Source organism: Salvelinus fontinalis, chromosome 7 (genome assembly GCF_029448725.1).
Source record: "Salvelinus fontinalis isolate EN_2023a chromosome 7, ASM2944872v1, whole genome shotgun sequence".
NCBI lineage: Eukaryota > Metazoa > Chordata > Actinopteri > Salmoniformes > Salmonidae > Salvelinus > Salvelinus fontinalis.
Window position 1 is genome coordinate 59228825 of NC_074671.1, and position 11453 is coordinate 59240277.

General features: G+C 44.3%; 3 protein-coding genes across 4 annotated transcripts; 2 read left to right on the forward strand and 1 right to left on the reverse strand.

The window, feature by feature from the left end:
- The first annotated feature begins 677 nt into the window (after positions 1–677).
- LOC129859905 (carboxypeptidase O-like) lies at positions 678–3970 on the forward strand. Of its 2 annotated transcripts, none has more exons than XM_055930131.1 (9): positions 678–852; positions 1048–1114; positions 1317–1418; positions 2040–2144; positions 2249–2365; positions 2646–2739; positions 2975–3177; positions 3287–3371; positions 3512–3970. In XM_055930131.1, the coding sequence occupies exons 1-9, from the start codon at positions 773–775 to the stop codon at positions 3775–3777; spliced, it is 1119 nt and encodes a 372-aa protein (XP_055786106.1). In that variant the 5' UTR covers positions 678–772; the 3' UTR covers positions 3778–3970. The 2 variants fall into 2 exon arrangements, with proteins under 2 accessions (XP_055786106.1, XP_055786107.1); XM_055930132.1 differs by having other exon boundaries at positions 755–852; positions 1020–1114.
- Positions 3971–4583: 613 nt separating this feature from the next.
- On the forward strand, positions 4584–8688 carry LOC129860101 (carboxypeptidase O-like). The gene is made up of 10 exons (XM_055930422.1): positions 4584–4641; positions 5823–5934; positions 6130–6196; positions 6351–6452; positions 6672–6776; positions 7138–7254; positions 7531–7624; positions 7851–8053; positions 8173–8257; positions 8423–8688. The coding sequence occupies exons 1-10, from the start codon at positions 4584–4586 to the stop codon at positions 8686–8688; spliced, it is 1209 nt and encodes a 402-aa protein (XP_055786397.1).
- On the reverse strand, positions 8302–11014 carry nudt15 (nudix (nucleoside diphosphate linked moiety X)-type motif 15). Its single transcript, XM_055930133.1, has 3 exons — positions 9662–11014; positions 9376–9572; positions 8302–9225 (listed from the first exon to the last, which is right to left on the reverse strand). Exons 1-3 carry the CDS (start codon positions 9814–9816, stop codon positions 9122–9124), a joined length of 456 nt encoding a protein of 151 aa, XP_055786108.1. The 5' UTR covers positions 9817–11014; the 3' UTR covers positions 8302–9121.
- Between the last annotated feature and the right edge of the window lie 439 nt (positions 11015–11453).

An 11453-nucleotide genomic window follows, 5' to 3' on the forward strand; every position in this document is an offset into this window, starting at 1 on the left:
CCCTCCCTCCCTCCCTCCATCCCCCTCTCTCTCCCTTTCTCTCTCCTTCCCTTCCCCTCCCTCTCCCTCCCTCTCTCTCTCCTCTTCCCTCCCTCCATCCCTCCCCCTCTCTCTCTTTCTCTCCCTCCCACCTCTCCCTCCTCCCTCCCTCCCTCCCTCCCTCCCTCCCTCCCTCCCTCCCTCCCTCCCTCTCTCTCTCTCGCTCTTTCTCTCTCTCTCTCTTTCTTTCTCTAACCCCCTACTCCCCCTCTCCCCCCTCCCCCCTCCCTCTCTCCCTCTCTCTTTCTCTCCCTCTTCTCCCCCTCGCTCGCCCTCCGTCCCTCCCTCTCACACACACTCCCTCCCCCCTCTATCTATCACTCTCTCTCCCTCTCTCCCCCTCCCTCCCTCCAGCCCTACCCCTCTCTCTCTCCCTCACCCCCTCCTCTTCCCCCCCCTCTCCCTCTCTCACTCTCCATCCCTCCCGCCCTCTCTCACTCCCTCCCTCCCCCTTTCTATCTCTCTCTTTCTCTCCCCCCCTCTCTCTCTCCCCCTCCCTCTCTCCCTCTCCCTCACCCCCTCTTGTGATATTTCCACCCTCCTCCATTATATTAGACTCCTGATTACACATTAACAGACCCTATGACTAGTGGGTTCTTCTGACCAAGGTAAAGGTGTGTCTTTATCTAGATGGGGACTTGCATAAAGTCCTCTCCCTGCTGCCCAGGTGACTGATTTGATTTGACACAGTGAGTTGTGAGACCGGTTAGTAAAGGAGAGAGGGACATTGTTGATGATGATGCTGGGTCTGGGGTCTGTTGGATTGGTTCTGTTATCTCTGGCTGTCCAGAGTGGACATGGAGCCCAGGACAGGTGAGTCTGGGAGGGATACTGTAACTCTACTACGGTTAGTCTCCTATGAAGGATGACTTAACAAGTCAGACTAACAGGAATTGTATTAAAAATTCATACATCGGTAGCTGATTTACAACCAATTTATAACCACCAAACCAAGATGTATTAATTTGATGTGCATACAGTATACAGTACGTGTGTGTCAATGTACAGTGCTGTCTGGAGTAGAGAGGAGACGACTGAGAGGAATTACTACACCAGGTACCACAATATGTCAGAGGTGAGAGAAAATACACACACACACACACACACACACACACACACACACACACACACACACACACACACACACACACACACACACACACACACACACACACACACACACACACACACACACACACACACACACACACACACACACACACACAAAGAATGACTGAGTCCTCACTGCATAGAGACACTGGTACCTCTCCCTATAGATTACAGCATGGATGGAGCAGATGAAGAGGGAGAACCCAGATGTTGTGTCATCCATGGTCTACGGTCAAACCTATGAGAGGAGGAACATCACCTTACTGAAGGTTCTTAACCTCTCTCTCTCTTTCTCTCTCTTTCTCTCTCTCTCTCTCTCTCTCTCTCTCTCTGTCTCTCTCTGTGTCTCTCTCTCTCTCTCTCTCTCCCTCCCTCTCTCTCCATTCACTGTCTTCAGAGTTCCTGGAAAGCCAGAGTGGTGGCACATACCTGACCCTCTCTATAGACTCCAGGGGAGTTCCTCTAGTCCTAATATACTGTACGGTATCAGACGCACAAGAGATGTCTCCTGGGAGACAAACAAAGGAGATGATGGCCACCACTCAGTTACTGAAAGATATAGAGCTTAAATGTACTTATCTCCTATTGGTTGTTGTGTTGCAGATTTTAGATGTACTTATCTCCTATTGGTTGTTGTGTTGCAGATTTTAGATGTACTTACCTCCTATTGGTTGTTGTGTTGCAGATTTTAGATGTACTTATCTCCTATTGGTTGTTGTGTTGCAGATTTTAGATGTACTTATCTCCTATTGGTTGTTGTGTTGCAGATTTTAGATGTACTTACCTCCTATTGGTTGTTGTGTTGCAGATTTTAGATGTACTTATCTCCTATTGGTTGTTGTTTTGCAGATTTTAGATGTACTTACCTCCTATTGGTTGTTGTGTTGCAGATTGGTCTGAGTTCTACTGGAAGGAAGAAGGCTATCTGGATGGACTGTGGGATCCACGCCAGAGAATGGATCGCTCCTGCTTTTTGCCAGTACTTTGTCAGAGAGGTGTGTGTGTCCATTACAGTGAACATATCCTTGTTTCTGTCAGTACTGTGTGTAAGGGAGTGAGTACCAATCATGGAAACCCCGTCCTTGATTTCTACCAACAGATCTTGAGAACGTACAAAACCGACACCAAGGTGAATGAGATGATGAAAAATCTGGATTTCTACATCACACCAGTCCTAAACGTTGATGGCTACATCTACTCTTGGCATAATGAAAGTGTAAGTACTGATTAATGCTACTTCAGACCAACTTTGACACATTCTGGGAAACTACTGGAAATATGACAAATTGTGTCTTTAATTGTGTCACATCTCTGCCAGGTGTTATCAGTACAGTCCATAGTCCACAATAGACCTAGACATGCTGGTACAATATATGAGTAGACTTTACAAGTAACAAGAGCACCATCTATTGGCTTGGATGACATATTGTAACAGAAATATTATTGATGACAGTATTATCATTCCAGTTAGCGACTAGTGGTTCTTATCTCTGTAGACTCGACTGTGGAGGAAGTCCAGATCTCCAGGAACAGGAGGCTGTACCTGCTATGGAACAGACCTCAATCGTAACTTCTACGCTAACTGGGGCAGTGAGTATGGATCTTACTCTGAACCACACTCACTCACACACACACATCAGAGTTGGGGTCAATTCCATTGAATTCAGATAGTACACTGAAATTCCAATTCTCAATGCTTTTCAACATTTGGAATTGAAATGTGGTTTACTTTCTGAATTGGCTGGAACTGAGATGGAATTGACCCCAACCCTGACACACACACACACACACACACTAACTGTGTTTTCCTCTCCTGTCTGTGCAGTGGTTGGTGTCTCGACAGACTGCTGCTCTCAGACCTACTGCGGCACCAAGGCTCTCTCTGAGTCGGAGGCCTGGGCCGTCACAGACATGTTGGGGAAGATGAGGGAAGACATCCTGGCTTTCATCACCATCCACTCCTATGGCCAGCTAATCCTGGTGCCCTACGGACACCCCAACATCTCAGCACCTAACTACGATGAGCTGGTACGCCTGTTCCACACACAAGTAGACCAGCGTTTTTCAATTCTGCTTTTGGAGACGCACAGTGGTGCATTTTCTTTTACCCTAATAACGTATGTCTCTGTGTTGCCAGATGGAGGTGGGTCTGGGAGCAGCCATGGCTATAAAGGCTGTCCATGGGATGGACTACACTGTAGGCACCTCACCTGATGTGTTGTGTAAGTAGTGAAGCTGAGAGGATATTGTGAATTCTAAGTGGCTATAGTTACATGAATATCCTGTGCACTGTTTACAATTCAACAAATCCTTTCTTGTGTTTCTCTATTATTACAACCACTGGCCTATACTCTGTCTCCAGATGCCAACTCGGGATCGTCTCGTGACTTCGCCAGGCTGATCGGCATCCCGTTGTCTTTCACCTTTGAGCTGAGGGACAAGGGCAAACACGGCTTCGAGCTCCCAGAGGACCAGATCCAGCCCACCTGTGAGGAGGCCTACGCCGGAGCACACCACATCATCACCTACGCACACGACAAGGTCTTCTACAGCTATGCTGCTACCGTCACGGCAACACTGTGGACCACACTGCTGGCAGCCTGGGTCTCTAGCGCCATCCTGCTGTAAACTGGGAGAACTGCAGGAGTCAGGCCAGGAGGGCAGTTTATCAGTATATTCAGAAATGAGACTTTGGACAAAAGTGATAAACTGTCAGATAGACTTTATTAATCTGTTCAATCACTTATTTTATCAACTGTTATTTGTTTCTCTACAATTCTGCTGTAAAATATAATGGTCGTTAAAAGTGACAAAACACAAACACGTTTGTACAGTAGTATATTTTGAATGAACATTTAAGTGATATAAATATACTCAACTGCTATGTAATGTTGTCGTAACGTCCTGCTTCTGTTATTAAGCCCCATGAGTTCAGTAAAGGTCCAGTTCAACATTAGATCAACCTCTGCTCCGGATGAACAATTGTACTGTTTAACTTGATTAGATCCAACAGCACCATTGTGTCCAGTTGCTTTCCCCTCTGTCAGGTTTCTAGTTTTTAATGTCACGTGCCCAAGTATAGTGAAATACCTTTCTTGTTTGCTCATTCCCAACAATGCGGTAATCAATATCAGTAGTACTATCATTTGTTTGTATAAAAAAGGTCAAGTAGAACAAAACCACACTGTTCCTGGGTAGCAGAAGGTTACATTGACCCCCTCTCCCCTGTCCATGTGGAGCTGAGGAGCATTAAAGGTGCTGCATGGTCAATCTGTTGTCTGCATTGGCCGTGCAGTATTACGGTGATACAGCCTCTGCAGAAGTCAGGGCATTCATACTTATTGCACTTCGCAGAGCTGTTGTGAGGGAAGTTGTCAAGGAAGTGAGCTTGTGTTCATACAGGACCTCCCGCCCCCACCTACCGTCAACCAATCATGTTAATGAATGAGAGCTATACGAAGCTATACGGAGCCCTCCGCATCATTACAAAATGTGGGAGGTGCACAGTGATGTGGTACAGAGCTCAATTTGGCTTCTGTTTAGTTTAGTTTATTAATTCGACCATTTAAAAAAAACAAGCACACATTAAACTTAAAAAGCCATACATGCACTTGAGTGAAATCATGGAGGATAACACACAATAAAGTCTGGGACTTATTTCCATTGTGGTCCTCTTGAGACAAGATGGCTAGGCAACATCGAACACAGTTAAACACAGTATGGCATTGAGATAATAAAACATAAAAACAAAGAAGAAGAACATCTATCTCATCATTGTCGTTACATCATAGGGGTTATTCATATGGGCACAGAAGACATGAAACATATTTTTACTTTATGTTTAAAGCTGCCCAGAGAGGACGTCGTTTTTATAGGCAGAGGCAACTCATTCCATTCTGAGGCTCCAGTATACAAGAAAGTACCTTTCCCAGCATTACTCCTGAACCTGTATAAGCACACATCAGCAACACCTGATCTGGTGCTGTGACTATGTGCATCCCTAACACGAGGAAAGTAATCACTTAGATATCTGTGTGCAGAACCATAAATACTCCTGTAAACCAAACCCAGTCTAATCTGGGACACCCGAGACTCAACAGGCAGCCAGTTTCTTAAAGCAGCTCCTGCCTATGGGAGTACGTGGACTCACCTTCAATACTACCCTGATAAGCTTATTTTGGTCTATCTGGAGCTTTCCCTTCATAAGCTTAGATAAGCCCCCAAACCAGGAAGTACTAGCGTAGTCAAAATGGCATTGATTGAGGGCAGTGGCTAGCACTTTCATGGAGTCCTTATCAACATGCCTCCAGATGCTCCGCAATTTGCATCACACCCTCTATACGGAACTTCCTAACATTCTTTTGGATCAAGCATAAATTGTCTTTTCGTGCTTCTGAGATAATCACAGTCATCAGACTAGTGAGTTCTTCTGATCAAGGTGAAGGTGTGGCTTTACATATTTAATTTATTACCACTAGATCAGCGCCATTCTATCTTTCTTCTCTCTTTCTTGTAATGACATAACAGAGATAACAGAGATAACAGTTTCTTACATCATGTCTTTATCTAGATGTGGGGCTACACGTGTCTTCATCTAGATGGGGACTTGTATAAAGTCCTCTCCCTGCTGCCCAGGTGACTGATTTGACAGGTGGAAGACAGTGAGTTGTAAGACCGGTTAGTAAAGGAGAGAGGGACATTGTTGATGATGATGCTGGGTCTGGGGTCTGTTGGATTGGTTCTGTTATCTCTGGCTGTCCAGAGTGGACATGGAGCCCAGGACAGGTGAGTCTGGGAGGGATACTGTAACTCTACTACGGTTAGTCTCCTATGAAGGATGACTTAACAAGTCAGACTAACAGGAATTGTATTAAAAATTCATACATCGGTAGCTGATTTACAACCAATTTATAACCACCAAACCAAGATGTATTAATTTGATGTGCATACAGTATACAGTACGTGTGTGTCAATGTACAGTGCTGTCTGGAGTAGAGAGGAGACGACTGAGAGGAATTACTACACCAGGTACCACAATATGTCAGAGGTGAGAGAGAATACACACACACACACACACACACACACACACACACACACACACACACACACACACACACACACACACACACACACACACACACACACACACAAAGAATGACTGAGTCCTCACTGCATAGAGACACTGGTACCTCTCCCTATAGATTACAGCATGGATGGAGCAGATGAAGAGGGAGAACCCAGATGTTGTGTCATCCATGGTCTACGGTCAAACCTATGAGAGGAGAAACATCACCTTACTGAAGGTTCTCCTCTCTCTCTCTCCCTCTCTCTCTGTGTGTGTCTCTCTCTCTCTCTCTCTCTCTCTGCATTCACTGTCTTCAGCATGCCTGGCCCTGGCTAGGTCAGTCTTACAGGGAAACCACTAAGTAGCTTTCATCACTAGTGTTCTTCTGCTTTGACTAGACCCAAGAGGCCAATGTCTGCAGCTCAATGGAGATCTCCTGTTGGTTGTTGTGTTGCAGATTGGTCTGAGTTCTACTGGGAGGAAGAAGGCTATCTGGATGGACTGTGGGATCCACGCCAGAGAATGGATCGCTCCTGCTTTCTGCCAGTACTTCGTTAAGGAGGTGTGGACGTGTTAAGCTATTCTTGTGGGGACCAGAAGTAAACGAACAAGAATAGTAAACAAATTCTGTTGGTCCCCACGAGGTCATATGCTATTTCTAGGGGGTTTAGGGTTAAGGTTAGAATTAGGTTTAGGCACCAGGGTTAATTTTAGGGTTAGGAGCTAGGGTTATGTTTAAGGTTAGGTTTTTGGGTTAAGGTAAGAGTACAGGTTGCGAGTTAGGCAAAATAGGATTTTGAATGGGACTGAATTGTGTCCCCCCACAAGGTTAGCTGTACAAAACATTGTGTGTGTACTATCATAGAAATGAAAGAGCATGAAGCAGTACTGGTGAGAATCTCCTCCTTGATTTCTACCAACAGATCCTGAGAACGTACAAAACCGACACCAAGGTGAATGAGATGATGAAAAATCTGGATTTCTACATCACACCAGTCCTAAACGTTGATGGCTACATCTACTCTTGGCATAATGAAAGCGTAAGTACTGATTAATGCTACTTCAGATCAGCTTTGACACATTCTGGGAAACTACTGGAAATATGACAAATTGTGTCTTTAATTGCTTCACATCTCTGGTGTTATCAGTACAGTCCATAGTCCACAATAGACCTAGACATGCTGGTACAATATAAGAGTAGACTTTACAAGTAACAAGAGCGCCATCTATTGGCTTGGATGACATATTGTAACAGAAATATTATTGATGACAGTATTATCATTCCAGTTAGTGACTAGTGGTTCTTATCTCTGTAGACTCGACTGTGGAGGAAGTCCAGATCTCCAGGAACAGGAGGCTGTACCTGCTATGGAACAGACCTCAATCGTAACTTCTACGCTAACTGGGGCAGTGAGTATGAATCTTACTCTGAACCACACTCACTCACACACACCAGAGTTGGGGTCAATTCCATTGAATTCAGATAGTACACTGAAATTCCAATTCTCAAGGCTTTTCAATGAGGAACATTTGGAATTTGGTTAACTTTCTGAATTGGCTGGAACTGAGATGGAATTGACCCCAACCCTGACACACACACACACACACACTGTGTTTTCCTCTCCTGTCTGTGCAGTGGTTGGTGTCTCGACAGACTGCTGCTCTCAGACCTACTGCGGCACCAAGGCTCTCTCTGAGTCGGAGGCCTGGGCCGTCACAGACATGTTGGGGAAGATGAGGGAAGACATCCTGGCTTTCATCACCATCCACTCCTATGGCCAGCAGCTCCTGGTGCCCTACGGACACCCCAACATCTCAGCACCTAACCATGATGAGCTGGTACGCCCTCTCCCAAAAATAAGTTGTGTTGTAATAGACCAGTGTTTTAAAATGGGGATCAACAGGGGTGCACGTGTTTTCTGACCATATTAACCTTCAGTATGTCTCTGTGTTGCCAGATGGAGGTGGGGCTGGGAGCAGCAAAGGCTATAAAGTCTGTCCATAGGATGGACTACACTGTAGGCACCTCACCTGATATCCTGTGTAAGTAAGGCTGAGGGAAGACAACGAGTCACCAAACACTGGAGTGAGCAATGCCTGTTTAATCCCATTTTATCAAGACCCACATCTATACTCAGACACATGGCAATCCAATGGGAAGAGACTATACAACTACTGGCCTATAAAACTCTCTCTCTCTGTCTCCAGATCCCTTTTCGGGATCGTCTCAGGACTTTGGCAGGCTGATCGGCATCCCGTTGTCTTTCACCTTTGAGCTGAGGGACAAGGGCAAACACGGCTTCGAGCTCCCAGAGGACCAGATCCAGCCCACCTGTGAGGAGGCCTACGCCGGAGCACACCACATCATCACCTACGCACACAACAAGGTCTTCTACAGCTATGCTGCTACCTTCACGGCAACACTGTGGACCACACTGCTGGCAGCCTGGGTCTCTAGCGCCATCCTGCTGTAAACTGGGAGAACTGCAGGAGTCAGATGAGACCCACTTATTGTGCCAAGTGTGGTATGTTACTTGTGTCTTTAAACCTCTACTGTAAAACTGTTAAATTATCATCTACTTCTAATGTTACTTTTAATATTGACAAAACACATACTGGTTATTTGTAGTACAGTGTGTTTTGAATCAACATTTCAGTGATATAAATACATTCAATGATTTGTTGTCATAACTTCCTTCTTCTGTTAGATCCATGAGTTGTCCCCTCATAAGTCCAGCAACCGTTGCCATGTTTACCCAACCAATGGTGCTGATCAACATTAGTTCAACCGTCACCATGTATACCCAACTGTCTGACTTGATTAGGTCCTACAAAGCAGTTCTAATGTACGCGTCTTCTATCCCTGTGCTTCGCCCCTCTCTTCTCTGTTTCTGGGTAGCTGCAGTGTTATGTGGCGTTGAACGGCTGGAAGCCCTGTTGTCTCAGGCATGCCAGAGGCAGGAAGAGTTGGTCCTCTTGAGGAAACTGGTCCCACCGTGTCCATGTCCAACCTGGGACAGACAGACAGAGAGGCAAAAATATCTACATAAACTCAGAAACAGATCATTAACTTGCCAGTGTAGTAAATAGTGCAGGCCAAATACAGTAATACCATTGGAATTCCTGGGAACTTAAGAGACTGGGATAGCCAGGTTTCTCACCTTCATTTTTATCTGGTTCGAGGTTGACTGGCTCTGCTGGGTAGCTCCTGTCCACTTCTCCTTGCATGATGATGGTGATGTAGTGGTACTGCTCATCGAGCTTGATGGAGTTCACCACGGATGCGAACCTGACTTCTTTCAGGCGCACTCCTGCCTCTTCCATCACCTCCCTGTGTGCGCATTCTTCCCAGGTCTCTCTTCAAATGAAAAAGACAACTATTGGTCAACTTTAATATCAAATGAATACCACACACTTGTTTACATTAGGAAATACTTAGCTACTCACCCAAATTCCAGATGGCCGCCAGGTAGCTGATACGTTCCTTTGCCCATTGCACTTTTTCGCTTCCCTACGAGGACGCAGTTGGAGTGAGCTGAATCTGTGACAAGAACCCCTACTCCGACACCAGGGCGCTTGAGGGGTCTGCAGTTTTGTGTCATCTCGTAAAATCAGACCACGGTAATTCAGTTAGTAAAACTATAAGCAAATAGCTCTACTATAAACACATGCTATTGCATATGCTCTTCTATCGTTTCAGGCAACTTCACCACGCACAGCTCCACCTCAGCAACGAACGGAACGAGCCGGGTTGACACGTGAATATCACTTCCGGTACAATTTTTTTTGTTGCTTATCAGGCAAAGTTATCTGGGTAGCTTAGAAATGTAGATACATTAAACAATGCAGATGGAAATATTTACAAACAAACGTGTATGCTATGATTCCCAATCTATAACCGTCCCTTTATTGCCCTGATGTGATATTACATCACAATGTTATTTTGGAAGTGTAGGGCGACCACCACGACAGATAGTCCATAGTGTAGCCAGAGATAGTTTATTATAGTTTTAATAGTAGCCTACAACAGTGGACTAGACAAAAATGTAACCACAGATTGTTAGCTGCTTTGCATCAGTCACATTTGTCAGAGCAAGCTACCCCATTTTAGTCGGCCGCCAGCTAACAGAAACTGCATAGCCTTGCCAACTATGTGAACAATGAAAAAGTCTCACATAAAAAAAAAATCTGAATTGATGGCAACATAAACACATCGCCTTATTAGGCTACACACAGTATACTAATACTGTTATGTATTTTGTGTGTGGCAGATCATATTTGCTTGCTGTTCACTCGTTTTGACAAGAAGGGAAACAGTTTGTCAGAATTGACCAGAATGGGTTTTTCGTAGTAGGTTAGGAGAATTTACGCAGCAAGTTAGATTAATTAACGTAACGTGTTATAAGAATTAGGTTAAGGTTCTGAAAAGGTTTAAGGTTAGCTAAAATCAGTGGTGTAAAGTACTTAAGTAAAATTTCGTTAAAGTACTACTTAAGTCGTTTTTTGGGGTATCTATCTGTACTTTACTATTTATGACAACTTTTACTTCACTACATTCCTAAAGAAAAGTATGTACTTTTTACTCCATACATTTCCCCTGACACCCAAAAGTACTCGTTACATTTTGAATGCTTAGCAGGACAGAAATGGTCCAATTCACACACTTGTCAAGAGAACATCCCTTGGTTTGTTTCTGAATATCTGAGATTTGGGAGTCTACCCCTGGCTATCCGTAATTTAAAATAAAAAAAACACGAACAAATGTGCCAACTAATTTGCTTAATATAAGGAATTTGAAATGATTTACACTTTTACTTTGATACTTAAGTATATTTCTGAAATTACATTTACTTTTGATACTTAAGTATATTTCAAACCAAATACTTTTAGACTTTTTCTCAAGTAGTATTTTACTTGGTGACTTTCACTTTAACTTGAGTAATTTCCTATTAAGGTATCTTTAATTTTACTCAATAATGAAAACTGCGTACTTTTTCCACCACTGGCTAAAATGCAAAAGAAACATCTACTTTTGTCGTCAAATTCACTGTATCCCATCTAGCCACAACCCTGTTCACTGCGCTCAAATACTTCCTATCTGCTATTTTCCCACAAGGTGTTAATTTCCCGCGCTTTTGTAATATTTTGTAATGACATCATCGAAATAACGAGAGAAACGCCCATTTCATTTTACAGACGTGTGCGCCGAGAAAATTCACCAATCGCTTCGTGGTTGGAG

Bases quoted from the DNA above. Each gene is read 5' to 3' on its own strand.
- LOC129859905 (XM_055930131.1), top strand. From the start codon at position 773: ATGATGATGCTGGGTCTGGGGTCTGTTGGATTGGTTCTGTTATCTCTG. The intron at 2,145-2,248 runs GTGTGTGTGTCC...TTCTACCAACAG, and splicing joins GCCAGTACTTTGTCAGAGAG to ATCTTGAGAACGTACAAAAC. The intron at 3,372-3,511 runs GTAAGTAGTGAA...CTCTGTCTCCAG, and splicing joins CACCTCACCTGATGTGTTGT to ATGCCAACTCGGGATCGTCT.
- LOC129860101 (XM_055930422.1), top strand. From the start codon at position 4,584: ATGTTAATGAATGAGAGCTATACGAAGCTATACGGAGCCCTCCGCATC. The intron at 4,642-5,822 runs GTGGGAGGTGCA...GTGAGTTGTAAG, and splicing joins CCTCCGCATCATTACAAAAT to ACCGGTTAGTAAAGGAGAGA. The intron at 5,935-6,129 runs GTGAGTCTGGGA...GTCAATGTACAG, and splicing joins GGACATGGAGCCCAGGACAG to TGCTGTCTGGAGTAGAGAGG.
- nudt15 (XM_055930133.1), bottom strand. From the start codon at position 9,816: ATGACACAAAACTGCAGACCCCTCAAGCGCCCTGGTGTCGGAGTAGGG. The intron at 9,573-9,661 runs GTGAGTAGCTAA...TTTCATTTGAAG, and splicing joins GGCGGCCATCTGGAATTTGG to AGAGACCTGGGAAGAATGCG. The intron at 9,226-9,375 runs GTGAGAAACCTG...TGTCTGTCCCAG, and splicing joins CGAACCAGATAAAAATGAAG to GTTGGACATGGACACGGTGG.